General features: G+C 36.3%; 1 protein-coding gene across 9 annotated transcripts; it reads left to right on the top strand.

Moving 5' to 3' along the window:
• Position 1: 1 nt before the first annotated feature.
• Positions 2 to 27736, top strand: LOC120624336 (transcriptional repressor p66-alpha-like). 9 transcript variants are annotated; one of them, XM_039891098.1, is made up of 20 exons: positions 2 to 83; positions 389 to 438; positions 2498 to 2579; positions 3891 to 4023; positions 5167 to 5324; positions 6497 to 6637; positions 8853 to 8963; positions 10430 to 10534; positions 11044 to 11127; positions 12377 to 12421; positions 13853 to 13951; positions 14933 to 15051; positions 16352 to 16733; positions 17707 to 17795; positions 18827 to 18915; positions 20304 to 20353; positions 21552 to 21639; positions 23964 to 24095; positions 25297 to 25435; positions 26657 to 27736. In XM_039891098.1, the coding sequence occupies exons 2-19, from the start codon at positions 401 to 403 to the stop codon at positions 25422 to 25424; spliced, it is 2073 nt and encodes a 690-aa protein (XP_039747032.1). In that variant the 5' UTR covers positions 2 to 83; positions 389 to 400; the 3' UTR covers positions 25425 to 25435; positions 26657 to 27736. The 9 variants fall into 9 exon arrangements, with proteins under 9 accessions (XP_039747032.1, XP_039747440.1, XP_039747276.1 ...); XM_039891506.1 differs by having other exon boundaries at positions 2495 to 2579; positions 5233 to 5324; XM_039891342.1 differs by having other exon boundaries at positions 2495 to 2579; positions 5215 to 5324.
• Positions 27737 to 28000: the final 264 nt, after the last annotated feature.

Raw genomic sequence — 28000 nt, 5'->3', positions numbered from 1 at the left:
ACGTGTGTATTGTTGCGCGAATTGTATTATTTACTTTATTTTGCAAAGAAACAAGAAATTATTTAATTTCGTATAACATTCAGGTAATTAACTACACTGCGACACCTTTTTGGAAATGGTTTAGTGCAGTTTTAGTCTAATTTATTCTAGTTGTTGTCACTCCAGCCATTGTCAGTTGTCCGTCACAACGCTAGAATTTGTGTGTAGAATTTACCTGTTTTTACTATATATTTAAAATAATTGTATGTGTCAGTACAACTATTCATTAATTTCAAAATTCTTACTTCCTAGTGCCAGTTGTGATAAATTCATAGAAACAAAAAACAACCCTTAGGTTGTATCGATTTTTATGTGGTTGTATAATTTTGGCTAATTATTATTTGTGCAGTGGTAAACTACAATGGATGTAGACGACTCGGCAGTGGATCTTAGCGTAAGGTAAGATAAAATATATTTATTTATGATTAAGTTACAAAGAGTATCTATTTGTAATAAATGCCCAAAATGTACCTATGTAATAAAGTCTCATTATATTTACTATTTTGAAAAAGATTTCATTTTAAAGCATATTTTATAATAACTTAACACATACCACAGTTCATCTATTTCTTACATCAAATCTTTAATACTATTTCGAAATATTCAATAATCATTTTGGTAAGTAAAGTTTTATTATGTATTATTTAATTAGGACAACAGATCCCAGTTTATTTAGGTAGTTACATCCTTTGAAATACATGTTAAAACCTGTACACACAAATCATAATAACCCTGTGCGTTTAGACCAACCATGGTTTTCATTATTATTTTCATTGTAAAACTTAGACACATGTGACTCAGATAAGTGATAGTTGATACATTTTTGTGCCAACTATCACTAATCATAAACATAAACTTACTGTAATGCCAAGAGGATGTTGAGTCCATGGAGCATTTGCTTTGTGAATGGGATGGCTTGGCTAGAAAGCGGTTGGACCTCTTGGGAGTGGCCTATCCACAACCAGAGGATTACTGTGCCTCCAACCTAAAAGCTTCAATCAAACTCTTAGAGTGGATATTTGAAGCTATTTAGGGTGAGGGGGATTCAAAGACGGGGCGAGCACAAAAGATCCTGGAGATAGGTAGATACTATAATGCCAAAAAAAGTTTAGTTGCAGTACCAATCCAAAAGAATTAAAGCAAATTTATACTATACTCATCTATTCTACACAAGAAATCTTTACTTACTGGAATAAGTTAACTAAACCTAGAATTTGTTAGATTGTGAGGAGCAGTTGCCTTGATTATTTTGAGGGCTTTGGATGGACTTTAGCAGAAATAACCACACTCAAAAAAAATATATAATCTATGACTTTCATTCAGCAAAAAAAGATCCAACAATCATCTAGGAAAACATACTTTAATATCACTAGTGACCAAACTACATAGGTCTTTTCCTTCTATGAGATAAAGTGGTTAAAGTGTCAAAAGTCAACTTTGAGGGTTCAGTTCCACTAATCATAATCATAATCATAATCATTTATTGCAAAGTACACATCAATAAGGTTTTAAATGTTGGTTTAAGGTTGGTGTATTGCCAGTAATTTGGCATGAAATGTTACAAAATAGATACAACCGCCCAACTAATTGATGTCAAAAGAATATAATAATAACACTTAGATTAATAAATTGTCACATTAATTATTAGATTAAAATCTTATTTGAAACATAACATTTGAACTATTAGGCACATTGGATATAGGCAGGCTGATCATAAATAAAAAAATTAATAAAGTTATTCTCTAAATTGCAAATAGTTATTTTACTGTAAAATGTTTTAGAGCTAAGCCATATTCATATTATTTTCTCTTGAATGGTGCCAACTGGTCTCATTTTGAACATTATTTCACATAATCACAAGCAGTTAAAGTGCAACATCTACACCAGCTAAGAATGTATTAAAAACTAGAATTAAAATGGATAAAAAAAGAGCATTTTTGGTTACAATTTTAATAGTGTGATAGTCTAATGTGCCTTTACTTTTGCATTTTGCAAAATCATCCATGCAAGTTAACTGCTTATGTCCATGTATGCTGGCTACTATGAAGACCTCTCCGGCATGCTGGTTTCCTCACAATGTTTGTCTGCACAGTAAGCAAGTAATATTCATTTGCTTAAATTAAAAATGTACATAACTCTGCAGAGTTTGTAGGTGCATGCTGGGGATTAAACTTGGTCCCCGAAAAAGGGAAGGCTGAAATTTAAACCAGTAGGCTATCACTAGGTATGCTCTAAGCGGGCAGACAATACAAAATGGAAAAAATCTTGATGACAAGTTATAAAAAACTTAAAGGTATGCAATGTACAAGTCATAGAGAGCCCATTCTTAAGTTTTTATTACTTGTACAGGTGATTTTCTCCATTTTATATCATCTACCGGCTTATTGCCCAGTATGGCCACCATTGGCTGTACATTATTTACAATATATGCTATAAGTATTAAATCATTTTCCAGCAGGTCCCTGCCTCCTGAGCTCAGCGAACTTAGGGCTCTGACCGCTAGTGGCCTGACCATAACACCAGCTCAGCCTCCACCTCATGTAAGTAGTTATAACATTTTATGATTATAATATTTAAGATTTGATCTCTAAGACTATTATGAAGAATTTTATTTGGCCCTTGTATATTTTTAAACTGAATTCTCAGTCTTTCATTTTTATTATACAATAACAAGCTCAGCTTATTGTGCTTGCTAGCAATATGTTCTGTTGTGACTTGTAATGTATGTAACAAATAAGTTGTAATGTTGATGTTCAAAAAATTTATTCATTTACTTTTTAATTTTTTTTTAATTTTTTTTTATTATCAGCTAATTAAAAATGATTGCTAATATTTATTTATCTCATAAGTTTGTTCACTTTGTAATTAAGGTTAAATCTTATATTGTAATGAGATTTTGATTGTCAATAATGTTCCTAGAGAATTAAACCATTGCCACACTTGATTAAAAAAATACTCCCTAGGAAAACTAAAAACCATTATAGGAAATGTACAATAAAAAATTTGCATATTTTGTTATACTAATTACATTACTAATATGAACCAATATTTGTTTTTCTCATGCAATCCAACACAAGATTGACAGAGTAAGTTACAAGTTTATCTTATTACAATGTTTATAATTATGAGGTTAAATTTTGAGCACTTGATACCATTTTACTTCACATTTTTGTTTGATATGAGTTTAAAAAGATAAGAAGGTTTAATGAGGTCAAGAAGAATCTTGGCACACTTGATTAATGTTATTATAATCACTAAAGAATCTTTACTAGTTAGTTTTTCTGTGTCATTATCAGTATGATACTTGTCATCTTAACCTGTTCAACAGAGGCCTCAGACTTTCTAATCAATACCTCTGGCTCTAATATACTGGCTCTTATTCAGCGATAATTAATCTAAGCCCAAAAGTAATAATTAATTTTCTGGCTTTGATTGATTTTTAACATCAGATGCTAGATAGCATTAATTTTACACTGCCAATATCTCATGAGATTTGTGTACACAGCTGTGTAAAAAATACAGTATACTTATTATTAATGAAATATTAAATTACTGTTCTGTCGTTCATAACTGCCACACATTAAGTGGCCATTCTTAAAAGCAATCCTAATTGGTGCAGGATTGTAGGCCTTAAATCCTCTTCTAGAGTAAGTTATATAAAAGTTAGTAGGTAAACCCCCAATTTTAAATGATATAATTTAGTGCAGTGTGGTGTCGTACGCGTATCAACCTGTCTACCTAGCGTGGTGATTATTGGAGCACCATTCCGTTGGTAGGCCTTTAGCCCAACAGTGGACAGTCTTAGGCTATTGATGATATGATTTTACAATTATTTGTTTTAACTTATATAGGGCGCGACTGGAAAACGGGTCCTTCGCCCTAGATCTGAACAACGCAGTTATGCAGAGAGCCCCGACATAGTACTGCTTCCGGCTGCTCCACCGCACCGAAAGCCCTTATTGCCTGCACCAGCACCATTTACTGGTAAGCGAAAAATATATACAAAATATTATTATAAAATAAAAAAATTATTATTATTAAGAAATTTATATACAAAATATTTTTGAAGTTAAAGTTCTTTTGGCGCAATGGAGGAAAATGATGAGAGTGAATTTTTACGATGCGCGCGCACACCGACACCTGAATTCTACATCGTAAAGTTAGTTCTAGGTGGCATGAAAACTATGTTCAAGTTGTATATTCTAGTATTTTTATATTTAGAACACGTGTTTCGTAACAGTACAAACAGTGTGAATAAATAAATATTATTAAGTTAATAAAAACTTTTTTATTTAAATAAAATCTTTTTGATTAATTTTAATATTTACCGTTAATCACTACTGCATTTTTGTTATTTTATGATATAATGTTGAATTATTAAATTTAAATTAACTTTATATATTACATTTTAACCCCTTCTCATTGTGGGAGGAGACCCGTGCCCTGACGTGGGCTGGCAATGGGTTGATTTTATGATGATGATGATTTAAATTCAAAAATACATTTACCTGTTAAAATATTTAAATAAATCGCTAAGTTAGCTGTTAAGGCCCGATATTATTGCATTTCATCGCCAGTGTATTGAGGATGCATTGAGAGCACACTAGATAAAATAAACACAAGGTTTTGGATAGTAAGTTATTTTATAAAATAATCTGATGAATCTGTGATATTTCTTTATATTTAACATAGTTAGAAGGTTAGAAGTATTAAGCACATAATACCATTTGATCAAAAGTAAATTCTTAGACTATTTTTTTTTAAATAAGAAAATGTCAGAGGGTTAAAACATTTTACCACGTTCAACATAACATTAAAACATACACATTTAAACAAATAATTGACTCCATTCTATTCAAGTTCCAAACCAAACTATTTCTGTATGATTTTTTTTTGACTAGTCCGAGCAACGTTTCGAACCGACTTGAAAATATAATCTAAACAGCACTTTGCAGTATCTGGTATTGAAACTGTTTAACCACACACTAGATCACATCGCATTAGGTGTTGGGAAAGCGTTTTTGCAACATAGACAATGGTGATGCATCTTATTTTGTGCGCTAACTCGTCATGGAGTAAATGAATGTCTTGTTGTAACTTTATGCCCATATTCTTTTCTCATCAAAGATGTGAGCAGCAAACTCAACAGTGGCGCAGTGAATGTGTCAATTACAGCTAGTGCAGTGCCCACAGTGTTGCCTGCGGTAGAATCCCCACGTGACCCGCAGGACGATGAGGAGTCGGACGATGAAAATGAACCTCCCCTGCCGATACCAGGACATCGGGTGAGAAAGATTTTAATAATACTTTATATAAATTGACTTCTTCGAGCTAAAGGAAGCACCATAGCACGGAGAACCGATGGACTTTGGGGTCCAAATGGAACGGCGACCCCGCACTGGTAAACGCAGTGTAGGTCAACTCCAAACAAGATGCCATCAAACGACCTGCTGTAAGCAAGCGGCCCAGGACCTCGGATTTTGGAACTGCGCATGACAAATGTTTTATGTCTAGCAGCGGATAACAATCGGACAATAATGGTGAATGGATATTATGTGTCTGTCTGTCTCTATTTCTAACACAGGTTTTGATTTAATAACATGATAGAAAAAAAAATAACAAAAATAACGACTTATCGACGAAAAATAACTTTATATATGAATTTGCAATACATATGAATTTTATAACAACTAAAAACTAAATAACTTTTTTCGTTGTGTGTGTTTATTTTGTATATACAACATGTAAATGAAAATCAAAATAATACTTCAGAGGCTTTAGATGTACATTATTTACTGTGTCTGAGACTTATCTGTGTAACCGAAACGCTATTAATTTTTGAATAAACCATTGCTATAGTGTTGACTGAAATAAATCAGATACAGCCGTAAAATTACATGCAAAATTAAATTCAAGTTACTCCTGTCACTTTATTAGGTACGCGTCGCGTAGTACTGTGCGCGTGTCGGTCTTTTATCTTCAGTAGGGTTGTCAAAAGAAAACACTTAAAATGTTTTTAGTTAGTTTGTATGTAAAAATAAACATGCTTCTTTAGATTTAATATTTTTACAGGGTGTTTCCCTATCCCTATGAAATATAGTATATTCCCTATGAAATATAGTAATTCCGTTACACTTTGTATAAACATTGCATATTTATGCGATAGAAGCAAGTGGTAGATCTGTTGCCATTTTCAATTCATTTTATGATAAGAATTCATGATAATTCATCTTAAGAGTTTTGTTGTGTCTCTCAAAAAGTCTTTATCAGATCAATATAATATTTAAAAAATACCACCTTCGAAACAACCCCTTCGGAGTTATGCCCGAAAATACATAAAAAACATCTGATTTGATAACGGCCTCTTTTTTAAAGGTAGTCGGTTAAAAAAAGGGAACCAACACTATACTCTTGGGATCTATAAACCAGTCTCTCTAAATGCGAATGATTGCCGCAGGAATTATCAAGCGCTGAGATATGGGAGCGCGAGCGTAGTCTTAGAGCGCTGAGAGAGAAGCTCCGCGCAGAGGAGACGCGGTTGGTACTACTAAGAAAGCTGCGACAATCCCAGCAAGCTGCCACTTTGCCACCAGCTAAGGTAAGTGAAAAAAAATATTATTTTAAATTAGCCGCAAGCTATGATAGCTTTAATGAGATTAGAGTCTTTTTCGATCTCTCTCTGGCGTAAAAATATTAAAGATACTATAATATCCTTGCACCTGTCTAATTCTAATTTCAGACGGGCTAACAAATACTTTGCCAATGCCAAGGGGGAATTTATTTTATTTATTTATTTATTAACTCATTACACATCACAGGTCTTAATTTAAAGGTGTAAGCATTAAAATCCATTGACAAATTTTGGCTTTGTTAGTCTAATAGATTAATATATTAACATTCATAATTAATGCTACAAAATTTACTTATTCACATTACCATTTAGAATGCGGATAGGTCGACAATGATTAATGTAAAAACCTTTTATTTACGTTCCATAATTTATATAGCTCAGTATAGGTAGGATATATTGAAATAGCGTTATAATACGGCATCCTTCCTACCTTAATTTTAAAAAATTGATGAACAGATACAATTAAAGGATTGTATCTGTTCATCAATTTTTTAGTAGGTAGTTTAAGATTATTTGTGTGATTGAATGAATAAATGTATTCATTCATTTACTTTCTTTGAATCTTTATTGTAGTTGTTGCCCACTACTCCGTACGAAACATGTCTATCAAAAACTTTTTCGGAATATAATCTATCTCTATAGTTAATTTCATCCAGATCCGTTCAGCCGTTATGGCTATGGCTATTTTTATTATTACTAGCGGCCCTCCTCAGCGTATTAGCTAGTTTAGATTGATTAATAATACAATTCTGTAGTACATTGTTTACTCTTAACGCGTAGGGTTTAGCCAGAGCGTTTGAAATGTAAGCACAATAAAAATATTTTGTATGACATCACATTACCAATCTTTAAACATGTTTACTTTTCTTTATTATTTTGTATGAATGAATGAATACACTTTTATTGCACACCACATAGAAATACATTATTTATTATTTTTTTTTGCGTGAACATGGTATTTCATATTCAGCCAAGATTGGCGTGCAAAAATCATTAACATTATTTTAAACTAATAATAATTATAATATTACGATGTTATGATAATGCAATAAATTTCAAATACAATTTGGTTCCCAAAGTAATACCCGGCTAAATTTGTTGTGGGCTCTTCTTAGACCAGGGTGCGTTTGGAACTCTCCTAGCTTAAGTTTTAAGTTAGCGAATGCAGTAATCACCATCACTAACATTAGTGTAACATGTTAAATGTATGAACGCTTCATAAGTGCCTGTGATAAGGTCTACATGAATAAAACATTTTTTTAACTAGTTTTAATAACATAATATTAAAAGCTTGTCCTCAAATGTCAGAAAGATTAAAATTGTAACTAACAAGTGCACAATTAGGCGACCCTATCGCTATATGTCGATCTCTTCAAGGCAACCGATGGTGTAAAACACGGCTCAAGAAGAGAGGTATGCGTGTGTATGTCACTGAATTGCGTTTGGGTGGCATCCTGAATGGTTTCGATTCACATATCAGCCCGACAGATGGCGCTGGGGTCAGAATTCAAAATTCATTTATTTCAATTAGGTCTACTTTATAAGCACTTTTGTACGTATAGTATGTATGTTTGTAGTGACTCTACCACCGCTAGTATACAATTTTTTTTTTATTGCATATGTACCTTTAATGTTTATGTATACTACAATATAAAAACCATCCTCTTGAATATATATTGCTGAAAACTGTTTACGAATAAGGGATGGGCCGAACATGGGTTATAAGATTATTCCTAAAAAAACACAATTCACATCTTCATTGACTTACACGAAAGTCTTTTGTTTATCTATAAACAGAAAAAATAATTAGAAAATTAGCGTAATAGTTACATAATTAGAAAATAAGCCCAGTGTAATTTAGTATTTAAAATTCACAAGTGGCAAGTTGTGGTGTAAAAAAACAAGATACTCAGCTTTATTTGGCAATAGTTTGTTTCGTTTTTGCTTATAAACGTTGCCTGCTTCGGAAAACAAACGTTCACTGTAATGTACCGAATATTCGGTTCGGTAAAAGTTTTACCGAATATTCGGCCGAATGTTCGTATTCGGTAAAGCTGCCGAATACCGAATATAAAACGAATATTCGGCCCATCTCTATTACGAATCTAAAACCTGTTTTATACTATTAAGTTTTTCTAGTAAAGATAAAGATACGGATTCTAAAGAACATCACGTTGTTTAGGATGCAAGCGCGGCGGCGGCTGCGGGTACCGCGCTGGCGGGCAGCGGCTGTGTGGTGCCGCCCGGCGTCACCGTCACGCCCGCCCCTCCGCCCGCCCACCAGCACGCTAAGGTACACAACACCACAGACCAAAGTCACAGGCGTAACCAAAGAGCAAGACATTGGAGATTTTCTTCGATCGCGTGAAAGTTAACTGCGATTTGTATGGAATCGAAACAGCGCCATCTAGTGAGTTACAAAACTAATGCCCGTTGTAGGGTCCTTTGTGGAGTGATGATAAACGATAGAGATGATTTCTAGAGATTGATAAGTGGACTGTATTTCCTATGATAATGATATAATGATATTGATAATGAATACGCGTCGAGTAGCAGCCCGAAGTGCACTGTCCTAGTTATTACGCGACAATTGCGTAAACTAATGACGGTGCAGTGATCGGTACACGCAGTGGCCCGAACACCCGTATCCACTAAACCTAGGCAACGCCTAAATCGAATGCCTAATGATTAAGGCGATGTCTATAGAAAAATAACTAGCACTAGCGCACAAGTGGAAATAATATGTAAATAATATATGTGTAATAATAAACGTGGTTAAACTTCTCCTATTCAGTATTCCCGTGCTTTAGCAGGTTGAGACGTTAATTATATCCACTGTCAGAGGATAAAATCAGTTTTGTCACTAGTCCTGCTACATGCCTATGACTATATACCATGTGTGAAAAAGTAGTCCCGGCCCGAAGTGTTCCATGTTGCCCTTGGCCTTCCATGCCCCCATTCCCCCCCCCTCCCCTTTCTTGCTGGGCACCGGGTGTTCGGCATAAAGCGCGACCTATCCAGTTCCTTAGTATAAAATGAAGATAAAAAAATCTTAAGGAAGGCATTGTTAGAGTTTTGGATAGAAGCAGGCGTTACTTTGCGGAAATCCATGATATATTATCAAAATTAAGCTTAATTTGCTATACTCCGCGAAAAGCAGGAGAATCTGTGTGGTGTAATTTATAATTTCTTCAATCCTTATACCCCACACCAAACAGATCTTCGGCAATATACCCTCTACGCACGTTTCGCTCCGATACCGGAGCATCATCAGGAGATGTTGACTTTACAATGAATAATTGTTAAGTGAACATCTCCTGATGATGCTACAATGAATAATTGTTAAGTGAACATCTCCTGATGATGCTCCGGTATCGGAGCGAAACGTGCGTAGAGGGTATATTGCCGAAGATCTGTTTGGTGTGGGGTATAAGGATTGAAGAAATTATAAATTACACCACACAGATTCTCCTGCTTTTCGCGGAGTATAGCAAATTAAGCTTAATTTTGATAATAAATTGTTCGAGTTATAAAAAGCCCTTAAGTATTTTTAACTCGTACTGGACGTTTTCCTCATTTTTATAGGATAGGGTTTTCCTTAGCAGGCGCCCAGAGATCTTCACCGACTCTTAGGTGATAGCTATAGGTTGTCTTATGCCTAGGAATCTGCTTAGATCAGGCGTTGCTTAAATAGGCAGTCGTTAGTGAAAACGTACATAACAGTACGAACGGCGTTGTGAACAAATGTGATGTTTCCAGCGTAGCGGCAGTGTGGCCGGTAGTCTGGCCGCGGGCAATGCGGCGCGGCGCACGGCGAGCCTGCCCGGCGGCGCAACCCTCACGCCCGGCTCGTACCGCACACAGGTATAGTGCGCTTTTAAGCATCATTATGCGAAAATGGGTACTTTATAGCGCTGGAAAAAGCGGAACACAGTAATTCTGTGTGGGCTTCTTCCTCATACAGAATTACTGTGTTCTAGTAAAATATTTGCAACATACTTGATGTACAATTTATAGCAAATTAATGACTTGTACGACCATTTTTTCCGCCCGTCCTAATAATTGTTATTATCAACAGCTCACCACACTATCCCGACCCTTCCGAAAGCGAGATTCATCGATTGAGTGAATGAATGAATACACTTTTATAACACGCAGCAAAAGTAAAGAATGAATTTTAAAAAAAAACATTATAACAATACAAGGAGCAATAAGCTTAATTTTCTAAACTCCGCGAAAAGCGGGGAAATCTGTGCAGTGTAATTCATAATTTCTTTTATTTTAATACTCAACACAAAACAGATCTTCCGTAGTGTACCCTCTACGCAACAGTTGTAAGAATTTTGATACTAAATAAATTATTAAATCTGCAGACGATGTCTGGAGGCGGCGCTAGTATTACACCATCAGTCACAATCACCCCAGCGCCGCCGCCTACAAACCACGTTGCTCCAAAGGTAAGTTATCCCATGTTAAAAAATAACTGTTTTTTTACACAGTATAAAAAAATATTTATTTACTTATAATGGACAACCAACGGTAGATACTTGCTTTTTTTTTTTGGAATGAGTCACATAGTAAATGTTTAACTATGTACAGGTTATTTTATTATTAGGTTACAGCATGCACTAAAATGTAAAAAGTCATTCCTAAGAATTATTTACAGTTGATTATTAGTCAGTTAATATAAACCATATAAACCTTTAAAAGTATAAGCATAACATTATATACAGCTAAGTTACAATGAATAATTTAATTTAATAAAAAATACTCGCTGTGCGTCGCCACGCTATCAGCAAGTCTGACCCAATGTTTCACATCACTAATATAATTTTCTTCGGCATGCTTGGTCAATTAATAACACGTCCGATGATAACTTGACCATTGTAATATTTTTTACAACAATATATAGTTAGGTAGAAGAACAACGCTAGTTTCTAAATATTTATTACGTCATTAATTAATTGAAATAAAGGAAACTAATAAACTACCTGCTCTTTAATATTACACATGAGTTATTTATTAATGCATTATTTATTTTATTCATTTATATTGTTAGAAACTTGTTGTAGAGATTATTTGATACAAACCTCGTGGAATCATCGTTTTTTAATTGAATATATCTCAATATTAACCGTATAAATGACAAGTCAGTTTCACTCCGCCTTTTAGGTAAGAAATTATGCCTACAATATTTTATCCCTAAGTTGTTGCCAATTTAGTCAAATGGCGCTATTTTTTTTATTGATACCCAATATAACATATTTCTGTAGATTCTTCGCACCCTTAAGCCTCTTCGAATTTTCAGGGTACTGCACATTCCTCTATGATATCTTACGTTATTTTTAAAAGTAATAATGTTGTCTCTTACAACCGTCTGGTGAGCAAAATGGTTGCACGGTTCGCTAAATGGTGTCAGCAGCGTCTCACGCAAACAAGCCCGAAACATTCACTCGTGTGTCAATATGTCCCATTATCCGGCTAGTTTATTATGTATTTAGCCATGCGGTGTGGCGTTCAGGTTCAACTTCGCTTGCACTATACTACAACCACCACGCAACGCAGCTGCAAGCAAATTTGTACTTATTGGTGCGTTCATAAAGTAGCTATTTTGTTACCAGTGATAGCGAAGTGTTACTATTAGTAGTAGTGCCTATTCTGTGTCGATAAGTTTAGGTTAAAATATATGGTATTTTGAATTACAAGCCCGCTCAGGATAACTCGTCAGTCACCAGCAGTACAAGCGATGCCGTGAGTATAATGTGATGTCGACTTTTTATCATATTTTATTATTGTCAACACATTAATTTCAAACCGACTTCCATTAATGTTACGAATAAGACGTGAATATTTAATTGGTGATGTTACTACAAATCTGTGTCAAATCTAAACTAAATTTCTAGAATTTTTTTTTTGTTGGGCATTGGGTATATTATATTTAGACCGATTTTAATTTTTATCCGAGGTCTCGTTGGTGATCTTTGAATGTGAAAGACGGAACATCGTAATCGACAGCAGTAAATCACAATTATATATATTACACCTATATATAAAATGGAAGTCGGTTTCCTTTTTTAAATTCAAAATACAATAATCTTTAGTACTTAGAATTTTATTACACGTCAGTTTACAAAGTATCGGAAGTTCTGAAGTAAGAAAGATATAAATACCTTTATTGTTTCGCAGGAATATAATTATGATGATCAAATTTACTAAGATCATCCCAAAATTTTTAGGGTATTTCATAAACTTCATACTGAAACTAAACGTAGCCTTGAAGCAATGAAAATTGCAGTCCACGACTGTTTTTTGTGTCGATTGTTATTGTTTATAATAAATACAATTACTGCAGTCTCTTTCTTGATACATGTTAGTCTTTACAAAGTAGGCAAAGCAAAGCAATTTTAAAAATACACAGTGTGGTAGGCTGGAAAGGATTAAAAAAGCGATACCGATTCTACAAGAAATTGCTCTCAGTCGCAAGAAGTAAATAGGCACACCTATGTGATACCTATGTTTAACATCTATGCGTTGAGACGACCTTAACGTAAAGATGATCCGAAAACCTCCTTCAAATAACGCTTTTAACGTTCGTAAAAGCGGAATGCATTAAATATGTGAATATTTCATTCTATTTTTACAAAGACTATGAGCGTTGATAGCCTAGTGAGTAAGTCTTCGCTTTTTCTTTCGTGGAGACCGAGTTCGATCCCCGGCACGAACCACTGATTTTTCGGAGTTATGTGCGTTTTCGATTTCAGCCATTGAAATATTGCACTTGCTTTAACCGTGAAGGAAAACCTGCATGCCTTACTAATGTTCTCAACGGCGTATGAAGTCTACCAATCCGCACTTCTATCGGTCTAAATCATTATCTTTCAGAGAAGAGACTACTGCCCCGGTATTAAGCCGGTATTGTGTCGGTGATAATAAATACACTTATAGAGTAAAGACTGCCGTCCGTAGGTTTTGTCGGTATACTATAATATATCTAGCATATTTTTTTTCGTTGGATGGTATTTGTGGACCTTAACCTGGAGCCTAAACGTGGCATAATGTCGGAATACTTACGCAGCGTTTTGTAACACTTCAGCTGACAGCATCTTTTATAGGTCAGCGTGAATATTACCTCTCGTGAAGAGAAAAAGCGATGAGGTATTAATTGTAGTGTGCGATCCACAGGCCAGTTCTCGCAGTTCGGAAGACACTCAAACGCCGGCTCAGCGACAAGCTGCCGCTAAGCTAGCTCTACGCAAACAGCTTGAAAAAACATTGCTGCAGGTATTGTAAAATACATAGTACCTTTTTTAGCGTCTAGATTGCTAGCCCCATTAATCTAACCGATCTCAAGAATATTAACGCATATCTCCAATTAATGTTTTGACGGCCGACTGGCGCAGTGGGCAGCGACCCTGCTTTCTTAATCTAAGGCCGTGGGTTTGATTCCTACTACTGGAAAATGTTTGTGTGATTAGCATAGGTCTGGGTGTTTATATGTATATTCTTAGTATTTATGTATGTTATTCATAAAAATATTCATCAGTCATCTTAATACCCATAACACAAGCTAATGCTTACCTTGGGGCTAGATGGCGATGTGTGTATTGTCGTAGTGTATTTATTTTATTTATTTATGTTTAGTTTTCCGCACTAGTGATGAAAAAAATACAAAGCATTTTTATTACATTTACATTGCATTGCATGAAGTTTGGTACAACCTCGATTAGGTAGGCAGACGACATCAAACAAGTAGCTGGAAACCGTTAGACGAGGCCCTCAAAATTAAAACTCCGTACAAAACACAAATATATATATCCAGCAGTTGACGTCTATTGGTTGACATGATGATACAGTTTTGCCGAATATGGGCTGATGAAAAAGCTGTTCGAACTACGTACTTATTTGAGAATTTTTATCGCAAGTGAAAAGATGGTCCGAACCACAGACCGATACGTAACCCCCTCGCCTCAAAAGTAGCTATCACGTAACTACTATACCATGTAACTATCATTCTACATTGAATTTTCTAGAAAATTTAAAATCTCTATGTGAACTGTGGTTTGCTGGGACTAATTTGTTATTTGCTACTAAAATGAACTAATTTTAAGAAAATAATAATTCCTGTTGTTCACGAGATTGTACCATAACTTATTTAATAACTGGACATGTGTTTATAGGATCCGTATCCGTATACTGTTCCATCGTGAGATAAAGATTAGGAAACCTATTCTGTAGTATTTAATTTTTTTTCAATGTCAACAGATCCCACCTCCCAAACCTCCCCCACCGGAAATGAACTTCATTCCGTCGCCTAGCAACACGGACTTCGTTTATTTGGTGGGGTTGGAGCACGTTGTTGACTACCTTACTAATGAAGACCGGTGAGTTAAATGTTTTTTGAAGGTTCACACGATTCCAGTAGTGATTTGGAATTTCTGGAATTGTGTGGACAGCTTTTTGTTAGATTAGACACGTTGTACCATTTTATCGAGAATAAACAATAAGGACGTACTACGTAATAGATTGGGTGATTGAGTTACAAAAGGTATTGATATTGAACAAAAATATCCATTTATAAGTTACAAGCGGAGCCCAGCGCCATCTGTCGGGCTGAATTGTGAATCTAAACCATCCAGGGTGCCATCCAAACGCATACCCAAAAATTCATTCAAATCGGTCCAGCCGTTTAGGAGGAGTTAAGTGACATACACACGCACACAAGAAATATATGTATAAATATAGACAATTAACAAATTAGTCTTCCTCTTACGACTATGAAGTCCTGGTGTTTATGTAACCTTCCACAGCGGTGATGCTATTGGAAATATATCGTTTTTGAAATGTTTTCGATACTTGATTTTTTTTGCCATGTATTTTTTTTCTCTCCTTTCTTTTACCATTGCAGATCGACAATCTGTCTTGTGACATTTGACCGTTCGAAATATCGAAGTTTTAACAAAATAAAATTACTTTTACCAAAAAAATATGAATGTATCGGACTTAAAATATCGATAAATCACTTTTGTTTCTAAAAGCAAATCTGCTCCAGAAGCCAATATTTATCGGGAATTTATTTAAAGTAGGCTTCAGTACTTTGGAATGTCAAGTCATTCTGTTTGTACTGACACTAAAAAACGATTCAAAATACTGATTTTGATGCATATATCCCAAAGGATTTCTTTGATATTATAACTCTCTTCCTGAGCTGTGTTTTTTTTTGCCATTGGTTGCCTGGAAGAGATCGCTATGTAGCGATAAAGCCGCAAAATTGTATACTTTGTGTCAAATTGTTATTTACAATATTTCTGTATGTTTATGAGGTGTATAATAAAAATGTATTCATTCATTGTTTTAAATGATACAATAATATAGTCTAGTCAACGTGTTGAAAAACGTATTTATTAGAAACTTTCGATTCAAGACATTGAAAGACATTGTTCAAGACGGCACATATGTTTAGGAGCTTGATCATGCATTTTCCACCAATCCGCACTAGCACAAGCTGGCATGGTGGCCTAGTGCGGATTGGTGCACGAAAACCACACACACACGTTTTTGAGGAACACGTTTTTGAACTTGTTAAAGCGTGACCTACATGAAGAAGCGATTTTTTTTATTCGTAACGTCACGCGTCGGTTCGGCCCGCGGCTGGCACCTGTTTTATATTAATGTACGAACCAGCAGTATGCCACGGTCGAGCGTGCCCGCCGTGTGCGCGCAGTGCGGCAGCGACTTCACGCCCGTGTGGCGCTGGGAGCGGCAGCCGGCGCGCCGCCAGGACGCCACGTTCTCGTGCAACCCGCTGACGCCGCACGCGCGCCGCCTGTGCGAGCTGTGCGTGTCGGGGAACGTGAAGCGCGCGCTCAAGGCCGAGCACACGGCGCGCCTCAAGACCGCCTTCGTGCGCGCTCTACAGCAAGAGCAGGAGATAGAGCGCCGGCTGGCGGCGCCCTCGCCCCCGCCCGCCGCGCCGCCGCCGAGCACGCCCGCACCGCCCGCGCCCGCGCCGCCCAGCACGCCTGCGCCGCCGCCTGCGCACGCGCACCACCACCGCCCGCCGCAGGTTCGCCACTTGCTCTTACATGCTTTTCGTGAATGTTTTGCACTGTCTGGGTGTTTTTATGAATATTGCTATTTATTTATGTATATTATTTTAGGATTGTTAGTTAATATTCAAATATATTTATGGTACCTGCCTACCTACTACCAATTCTAAACTTTATCCGATGTACCAACCTATTTTTATTGAGGGAATTTTATTTATATGGAATATCTTGATTGATGTAGTGAGTAGGTGGGTGTTAATTAATTTCCTTAGATGTTACCTTTTTTCGACGGTACGGTGGTGTACGGTAAAATTCGTAAGAATTTATGATTACACCCTAAAAGTTTTAAGTCTACTTGTGAATTTTTGTTAATAAATTTATTCATTTTATTATATATTCATAAAAATTTTCATCAGTCATCTTAGTACCCATAACACAAGCTATGCTTACTTTGGGGCTATGTGGCAATGTGTGTATCGTCGTAGCATATTTCTTTATTTATTCTAGTTTACAAATTTTCAGATGTGTTCTAGGCCATTAGGCCACAGGAAAGAACCAAAATTCTACGCGGACGATGTCGCTTTTACCTACTAGTGTCAGCTGCACGCATATGTATTTTTACTAATTCAATAAAAGATCTTAGTTAATTTATTAAATTGTTGTGTGATGTGTAATGCAAATAATATATGACTTACCGTGCAGTGTTCACTAGTAAGACGCACAAGTTTTTGTATGAATGTAAAATGGAGTTTGACTTCGTTTTTGTTTTCTCGTTTATTTATTTCTGTTCGTTTCGTTATACTTGTTTTTTATATGCATGATATCAGTAACAAGGAATCGTTATAATAGCCGCGATACCAGAAACAATTAATCTGCGCGGACGACATTGTGAGCATCAATTAGTATGCTATAGAAACTTTATCTATCTATCTATCTGTCTATTTATCTATCTTTATATCTATCTATCTAACTAACTTTGTATTTGTACAGATGACGTTATCTCGCTCTACGTCTCGCAACAGCGCCGCTCCCACGCCGCCCGCACCCCCCGCGGCTAAACCCGCGCCTCCGGCCAACAGGTATTATCCACTAACAACATAAAGCTTGTTGCTGCATCAAATAATAAGGTTTTATAAATGAAATAAAAAAACGTGTTACATTCGGCTTACATTCTCATCTTTTTTTTTCTGTTTATTGTTTTTTTTTCGGTACTTCAATCAAGGAATAATAATAGGCTTTTTTTTTATTTTTATAAAGTCTTATACTATACTTATATCGCTTCAGGGTGTAAAGTCCTTCTGAGTGCATACCTGTCGCCGAGGTGTGTCCTAAAATAAAGGCGTAGACATTTTCTATCAACACACCCAATTTTTTTTTTATTTGTTTACCAATCGTAACCGTTGACTGCAAACTCTCGTGAGTTGATGCGTACTCGTGTATGCAATTAACTCGTGTGGACATACGTAGTGAGTCGAATAATGTAGACACGGACAATTTACTTTCATATATTCTATTAAACGCATCACTATAATGTCGTAGCATATAGTGGCATCATATAGCATAAAAAACAGAGTTTTATATTGTCTCTATCAAAGTTTGAGATTGTGTATACATTCTATCACGTTTGTGTTGATATAAAATCACGTAAATATAATAATTACTTAGGTATGATGTTACGTGTTAAACGGTAAACACTTTGCATACGAACAACCGATATTGCACGCCTCATAAGCGAAGCGTTGAGGTGGGTGGGTGGGTGTTGAGATTATGAGTCGTGCACTTTTGGATTTTCCAACTATTTTTATTTTTCTTTAATTGGAAAACCAACAGTTGTAAATTACTAAATAGTTAATTGGTTGACATAAAACTAATAAAAGGTTTCCACAGATAAGTTTTATATAAACAAAGGTACCTGGTAGAACCCAATAATTGACAAAGTGGGCGTACCCGTTAGGAGTATAACATTTATATTAAACCAAAATTAATTGGTTTCTAAGCATCATATTACTGGATCGCTTAATCGCTTAGCGGCACGTATTTGTCGGTTGTGTGGTAACTAGCCACGGCCGTAGCCTCCCACAAAGCTTAAATGTTATCTTTCGCCCAACAGCAGTCGCAATCTGAGCTCTACGGAAGCCATGCGTGGACACCACTCCGAGAGGGCGCGTGACTCTGAGCCGCCGGCCAAGAAAGGTAAAGGTACACTGTACATCACACTTGTATACTACGCATTATTTTTTTTATTTTTTTTTAATTTCTCAATTTTGTAAATGGTTTCCCGACCTGAAAAATGTTATTTTTATTTTTTAATACACTAGCGGTCCCCCGCGACTTCGACTATCTATTAGTCAATCTTAAAAGATTGACATAAGATGTAGCGGAGTTTCTTTTAAAACATTTAAAGACGAACACGCGCACAAATGTGGCTATCATTTCGCAGCTAAGAATTAGTGTTCGTATTTTCTCTCTATGTTACCAAAGTTTGCCCTTGTATTTCGGGCACAGAAAATATTATATTAACAGGCAAAAGATTTAGAGGCCGGCCACCCTCGAGATGGGCTGACCAGTTAACTCGTTGTGTAAAATCGCCAAAATGGCCCTAACTGAAGCCGACAGAATTGTATCCAATACACTCGAAGCTGAGATCTCACCAGAACCACGATCTTCAGTAGGGAAGAAACGACCATAAAGAGAGGGATTCTAGGGAAGCTATGGTTATACACTCGGCCGAGATCCGACCATTAATGTTAGGAAGTTGTATATAAGGTCAGTATTTATGAAAATGTCGCTAGCGCGATCGTTGAATATAGTTATGATAGGATGTAGGAATTTTAGGTCGCTGGGTTTTAATTTATATCCTGTCCAGCCTTCGTCGAATTCGCTCGGACGTGTAAATAATATAATATGACTTAAACTTACCAAAAAGGGACAGTTTAGCACTATACTACACGAGCACACCAATGATATTAATCTATTAGTTCACAAAACCGGCCAGCACACCTTTTCTTGGTTAATGAAAAAAAAGAATATTAAAGAATAGAAACTTGTGAGGTAGATATTCCCCTGCACGCCGTAGTTCTTGTAACCAGTCACTTAAACTTCTAATGGCCGCGGTAACAATTCGCGCGCACTTTTCTCACACCCGATTCGCTGTTGTTATGTTGGTATGATAAATACAGGGAGGAGAGCATAAAAAATAAAAGATCAACTATAAAATATAATGTCGTAGACAATTTAAGTAAAACATATAGATAATTGTATAATGTGTATAAGTTCTAGTTCATCTAGTTATGTAGTAGTAAAAAAGGAACAATGCCGCTATACATTGTTTTGACGTAACTTGATCTAGGGGAGCTATGGTTATACACTCGACCGAGATCCGACTATTCAAATTCAAAATTTCAAATTAAAATTCAAAATTTGAGCTTTCCTATAAGGTCATTTAGTCACCGACAACGCAACACGCACTAATTTAAGAATCACTGAATGTTAACTCTATACCCAATACCCATTAATAACCTAACTGGAAAAGTGTATACCACTTTTTAATCTAGACGAAAGAATGATGTGACTATTTCAAATTAAAGGGTCTTCATCGACAACCAGTAGCCAAGGAAGCAGTAGCAAACAACATCAGGTATGTCCATTTTGTATCTACCCTTCTAATTTCTATAATTCTTGTTTAATATCTTTATTTCTAAAAAGTATTTAAAAAATTCACTTAGTAAAGAAAACATTAAACTTAAAACTATAACATGTTGTGAGCGTACACTATAGTAGATACATAATAAATCTATAAACTTTATTATCTATTAGCATAACTAAATGCGGCTAAAAACAACGTATAAGCGGGTAGTTACATAAATGTTACCGAGCACAAACTCAAGACAAAACAATGATCTTCGTTTACTGGAAACGACTTATAGTGGCATATTATCAAGTAGATTTTTTTTTTATAATAAACGTAGATTTGGCTTTTTTTATATCAGATGGTAGTTTATTATAAACTAGCTGACCCGTGCAACTTGGTCTGTACCAAATCGGTTATTACCGGAAAACACGAATAAAATGAAATTTTCTGAAAATGAATCCTAACTAGATCGATTTATCGCCCCGAAAAACGCCTGTATACTTTCTACTGTAAATTTCATGAAAATCTTTGGAGCCGATTCATAGATTCCAATAATATATATACAAGAATTGCTCGGTTAAAGATATAAGATATAATTTTCTATGGAATTATCTATTGGTGCCACTTATGCCGTCACAGTAAATGGCATGACGCTCTCTTATGATGTATGCCAGCGCTTTAAATATTTTGCGCCTTGTGTGTTAATATTTCACATCTGCCGGTAGTCCTGTGTCAGCCAACTTTTTATTTTATTTTCGGCCAGGATTTCGTTCCTTTTAGATTAATTTTTCACCAAGATGTAATTTATAAAAGTAGGATATATCATTTTTATAAATAACATATATATCAAGAAGACTCTACAGCAGTGGTTCTATATTGTGCCGATTGTTTTTTACTTAATATACCAAAGTAACGTTATTAACAAAATGTTAAACTGATGTTTGCATTCCGTGTTACAATTGTCATAAATCCTTGTGACAGTAGGGCTAATAATTTTTAGGTACTAAGACCTGTCTAGAGTCAGGAAATTGATGGTGTCCACCCCCGTGCCTCAAAGAGCACTTCAAGCCATCGGTCCCGGTTGTTATCACTAACATGTGATCATAATCGTTAAAGCCCACCATCCCGCATTAGATCAGTGTGGTGGCTCTACGTACTTAAACGCTTTCTTTAAGCTAATAGACTGATAGTGAATTGCTTGTAGCAGTTGGCGGCGGCAGCGGCTGCTCAAATGGCGTTCGAACAGCAGAGCGCAGCGGCAATGCAGGCGTTGCAACACCAGCTGCTTAGAGGTAACTCATAGTAAAATTATATGAGATGTTTCTCAATAAGTATATATAAGTATATAAAACGTAAGCTTACAGAAAAATCCTATCATAATGTTTAAAGATTACTTAAAGCTTGGGTGTTAATTGCCCTAACTCCATAAATGAATATTAATTTACTGTGAGATGGTGATAACAAAAAAAAATACCCGGCATACCCGGCTAAGTTTGTTGTGGGGTCTTCTTAGACCAGGGCGCGTTTGAAACCCTCGTAGCTTTAGCTTTGAGTTGGCGAACGAAGTTACTACCATCCCCTTACAATTATGATAACATATATGTATGAACGTAAGCGCATGTGATATCCCTACATGCATAAAGAAATTTTGGATTTGAATTTATAATGAACAAATGCAAACGTAATATATATATGTTACACAATTATGTGTTAAATATAGAGGCAGACGACGAATTGAATTATCTTAATATATATAAATCTCCTGTCACGATGTTTGTCCGCGATGGACTCCTAAACTACTGAACCGATTTTAAATTAAATTGGCACACCGTGAGCAGTCTGGTCCAACTTAAGAGATAGGACAGCTTAGATCTTTAAGTAAAGTCACAATTTTATTTTATTGCAAATTATTTGTCTATAATTAATTGACAGTCACATGTTATATGTATATACAACTATACTCATTTAAGGCTTAGCGATACTGAATACTTTAAAAACAAAATCAAACGCAGACGAAGTCGCGGGCAACAGCTAGTAGATGTATAAGATTGAATATACTAGTGTAACATTATATACATTATACGTGTTTACTTTATAAGATAAATAAATAATATACGACACTTGCGGCACCGGCTAATCTAAAGTGCAAGTCTCAGAGCAGTAGGATACTTTTGTAAGGGTGAGATCCCATCGATTGTTCAGTGCTTGGTATCCTTTGTCTCTTTGACACTCTAAACTTAAGTTTTCAGGAGTCAACGCTTGCGGGGTTCTGAGTGGTCGGTGGGAGTTCACCTTAGCTAATTATAAATGTTAAAACAGCCATTGTACATAATAAGTTAATTTAAGAGATGAATTAAGCGATTTTGTGTCCCGATGGTCATGTAGAAGTCGCGTAGAAACCAATTAGGGGTAAGACTGCCATACATCTCAGTCAAGTGCAAAACTAGTAGGGGAATTTTAAAATCTTTAAGAATATTTATTCCTTGATTAACTTATTATGTACAGTCATAACATCAATTACTAGCTAAGGTGAACTCCCACCGACCACTCAGCACCCCGCAACCATTGTCTCCTGAAAACTTAAGTTTCGAGTCTCAAAGAGACAAAGGGCTAAACAATCGATGGGAACTCACCCTTTTTATATATATATATACTACAACAATACACACATCGCCATCTAGCCCCAAAGTAAGCATAGCTTGTGTTATGGGTACTGAGATAGCTGATGAATATTTTTTTATGAATATAATACACATAAATACTTATAATATACAGATAAACACCCAGACACTGAAAAACATTCATGTTCATCACACAAACACTCTCCAGTTGTGGGAATCGAACCCACGACCTTGGACTCAGAAAGCAGGGTCGCTGCCCACTGCGCCACTCGGCCGTCAAACCCTTACAAAAGTACAGGAGTGCTTATAGAGAGTGTATTATTAATCGATCTTATAAAGTAAACACGTGAGTTACATTTACGAGACGAGATTTGAGACGCTCTCCCCGCCGCAACGGTGAGCTCTATAAATTTAAGTAGGAGGTCCCGGGTTCGATTCCCTGCACGTGCAATCTGGGAATTTATAACTACTGATTTTTCTCTGGTCTGGTTTTGACTTGGCTACTTACCGACAGAGGCGCCGCTAAGCGATTTAGCGATTTAGCAGCAAAATTTGTAGTGGAATCAAAAAAAGGACCTAAGAATTGGTGAAACGTTTTTTGTATTAGTCATGCGGGGAAAGTAGTATCTTGACGCTCGCTGTTGCGGTTGAAAAAGAACCGTTTGCCCATTTTAAAATTACGCGTGAGATTTTTCATAAATAAAACTGTTATTTGAGTGCGACAAGTTTATTTGTCGTACGTAAATTATTTTTGGCACACGCAAATTTAGATAAAATTGCTAAAATAATAACAAAAAAAAACACAATCGACATATTAAAACTGAATTGAGATTGACGCGTCTGACAGTTTAATTTAATAAATAAAATTGTAATTAAATTAAAATTAGTTTAAAAACTTTCCCCGCATGAGTAATACAAAATAGTATGTGCGACTAGCAATTCGTTTAAGATGCCTAGATATTGAGCTCTAGGAATACGGTTTGTGTGTCTTGCAGGTCTGAGCGGCGCCGGAAGCAGTGGCGGCATGTCACCAGCGGCGGCGGCAGCGGCAATGATGCAGTTCTCACCGCTGCTGTACACCTACCAGTTGGCGTTGGCGCAGCAAGCCAACGCGCTGGGCAAGCGCTGTACGTATCGCGACACCTCATCCATATCAACAAATTATCGGGTCTCCTCTTAGAATGAAAAAGATTTTATTATTATTTTATTATTTATTATTTATGTACCATAAATTGTGATTGTCAACATAAGATACGTGAAGTGTACAAAGGAAAGCTTATCTCTATAAGAGATCTCTTCCAGCTACCCCAGGATGTGAGTAAGATGATTTAATTGGCCTAAAACCTTTATTTGGTATAGGTCAAATAAAGGTTTTAGGCCATGGTCGACCACGCTGGCCGAACTAAATCATCGCATGCCTGGAATTGTGGTAATAGTTGGTAAAAAAAAATCAGATCAATCAATCAATCAAGAATACTTTATTGCACACAAGAAAAATAAAATGAAAGAGAACAAAGGTACAATTCATTTTAATTTGTGTAACAAAGGCGGCCTTATCACTTATAGTGATTTCTTCCAGGCAACCATTATGAGGAATTGGCTCGCATATGAATCCTTACAGCGGTGCGCAAAACTAAAAAGAATAGCTATACATACATATTAATAATTACAAAAACAAATCCGAGATAGATGGAAACAGGGCCGCAAGTTGTGGGGTATGTTCCTTGCATGTCCTGCGAAGGGTAGCTCTGTTTATAGACGATCGTCCATTTACCATCAAGCGGGCAATCAGCAATTATAACTATTAAAAAAAAACCTCACGTGATTTACATACAGTAAATGTAATCCACGTTTCTGATACTAACCGCTAAGGTAGACACTCTTCTAAGAGTTGGTTTTTTTTTTGCCACGTACACCTTAAGTACCTTCAAGATAGTGCAGAATTAACCACGTAGCAAGAGTAGAAATTGCTACGGGCCCCGCATATTTAACACCACTCATCTCTGCCTGACTGACTGACTGACTGACTGACAGACGCACACGCACACAGACATCGCCTATAGTATTTTACTACACTATTAAAATTGTAACCGATAGATATCAAATACGTATTGTATTTAAGAAACGTTTATACGTTTTTTTTAGATACGTATTGAGTATTGAATTGTATTTTTACCACTTTGTACTTAACCAAACCATAACCCATAACCCATCTTTTAAAGAATTTACTACGGGCCCCGCGCTTGCTTAAACGGGCACTGCTTCAAGGGAAGAATGCATAGGCTTTAGCTAGGTTAACGCGTCTTAACTTAAAAAAAAAAATTCTAGCCGGTAAGAATAGCGGCGGCAGCGCGGCGATGGCGGCAGAGATGCAACGCGTGGCAGAGGCGCAACGGCAGTACCTCCTGGACATGATCCCCGGACAGCACACGCGCAACCCTTGGACCAAGAACTGAGCAATACGCAGGTAGTAGTGCCGTCAACCAATCAAAATTTCAAATTCTAAATTTAAAATTCATTTCAAAAGTCTGTCTGTTTGTAGTGACTCTTCCACGGGTTCGGAAGGCAGATTCTACAGAGAAGAAGCCGGCAAGAAACTCAGCAGTTGCTCTTTCCCATCATCAACAATTTACTTTTCTATCTTGTCAGAGATGAAAGCGGAGCCGGATGCTTCCAAGCAACCTTGTCATTAAAATCAATAAATAGCCTAAAAAATTCCAGTCCAGTCCAGTGCTGGACTTAAAGTCTCTTCGGACAGGAGGGTTTGCCCAAAATCACCACCGGTTGCGTGCACTTGATACATGCACATAAGCACTGCCTACACTTGTTTATTCGTATATAACTCGTATAGGAGGGGAATTCTTTTATTTTATACCCAGTACCCGCTTTACGACTAACCTGTTTATAAACCCTGTGCACGCCACTGATCACCACGCTGGGCACACGGAGCAGAAGGTGGGCCTAGCACAGAAACTCTGCGCCCGTTCTCCGTCCCCTATAATATTCCCTCAGTCGCCTCGTACGAGACCCGCGAGATGAGGAGTGACAACTGAATTATGGTCTACCGTCATCATCATCATCACCTGTAACAGTCCACTCAAAACAAAAAAACAAAATTAATTTATTTCAAGTAGGCCTAGTTTATAAGCACTTTTGAAACGTCAAGTCGGTCGGTTTGTAGTGACTCTACCACTGGTAGATTGGACTAAAGGACTAAAGGACTCTCCACTATTATGGGGGCTTCATCAGACGGGTTAGTGACCACAGTAGATGGCAGTGTTAGCGGCGCTGCTACCAGATCTCCCGGCGGTTACAACGGCCTAATAGTTTCTTAGATAGCAAAACTAATGCTATTCTTTTCACGATGTTGTTTGTGGCACAATTTTTATAAAATTCTTAAAATTAAAAATTCATTTATTTCAAGTAGGCCCAGTTTATAAGCACTTTTGCAACGTCAAGTCAGTCCGTTTGTAGTGAGTTTACTACCGGTTCGGAAGGCAGATTCCGGAATACAGTTTACAATGAAATATATATTTAACATTTCGATTTTTATTTCACTTCCGTTCTTGAATATTCATTATATATATATATATATATATACTACCCTCAAATGAAGCTTTTATTAATTCATGAAAAAAAATCTCCTACTTGGTTGCCGTGAAAAATATATTTAAAAAAAAATTCACAGGTTCTGCGTTTGAGAAGAGAATAAGCGAGAAGAGCATTTGGAGAGTTAAGTTTAGTTGTATTTTACAGTATAAATAATATAGATAGGATGAAAAACTATTCTCATGAATGAAGATCTCCGTCCACTACATCGGTCCGCACAGTGTGCGATGACGTACATTGATAACGTTCTTATGTCTATCAAAATAACAATTAATTTGTTGTGTTAAATAAAGTCTTACACTGGAATTCAGAGATGAGAGGTAAACAGTTCTCCAAAATGCAACTTACAACATTTTTGTAGGTTTTTCTTTCATAGTCAGTTCCTGAAGAATACCGTAACTAAATAATTCATCATCGCAGGAATTTAATAATCAAACAAATGCGAAATCTTCAGATATTAGATTGAAATAAGTAGTGTTATCCTTTTCCTAATCTACCCTGTGGATAAGGATAACAATACTTATTTTAATAACACATGTGAAGATGATGATTTCGGATTAGATTGATTATTAGTTATTACTAGAGGAAATTTTGGAAAAATAATCAAAAGTCAGCTTTAAGCATCTAAGATCTGGCAAATGGACCCCGCCCTATCTATAAAATAAAGGTTAAACTCGTTGCATGACGCCTGAATCGTTCCTATAGGAGCATCTTGAATGAATTCCAGTAACAAGACCCTATCTCTTAAACGTAAAAAGACCTCTGGTCTCTAAACCTGGCGCAGTAGACTATTCTACAATTGTATGAGAATAAGTGTGATTAATATTAATTATTGAATGAATATTTGTGTCATACGCAAAAAAAGTGCTATTCTTATGTAAGTTATATAAATAGCACCCTGCTCAGTAAGATGGCCAGAGTTTTTTTTACGTCAGCTGGTACATTCATTAAAATATATATTTGTTGAAATACAAATATGCTTATAAAGCGGCTGATGGAGTGGTCGGAGTTGAGACTGGTACACGTTAAGAATTTTTAAGATAGGTATAGTTTATGTTTATATAGTTCTCCAAAATTCGGTATACAACTGGCGCCCTTAGAGGAACTTTGTGTAATAAGACAAACAACTTTTTCAATAGAATGGTGGGATAGAAATACCAAAAAAAAAAACGAGTAATTTTACAGACAGAAATTCTTAACGTGGAGACCTTAAGGTGAGTCGTTACGGTGCTTTGTACAAAATTTAGTGACATTCTAAGATGCGGCTAAAGGATGATTTACACTATACCGTGGCCCATTAACGAACCGTGCCTTGTATAAGATACGGAAAAGACACGGTGTAGGATAAACTACATGTCCTCCGAGATGTGATGCCCTAGTCTAGAACTGGCAATAGAAAAACGTGTGTGTACTCTTGTACACG

This window comes from Pararge aegeria, chromosome 1 (assembly GCF_905163445.1).
Source record: "Pararge aegeria chromosome 1, ilParAegt1.1, whole genome shotgun sequence".
NCBI classification, from domain to species: Eukaryota; Metazoa; Arthropoda; class Insecta; order Lepidoptera; family Nymphalidae; genus Pararge; species Pararge aegeria.
This window is presented reverse-complemented; position numbering and strand designations above follow the sequence as displayed.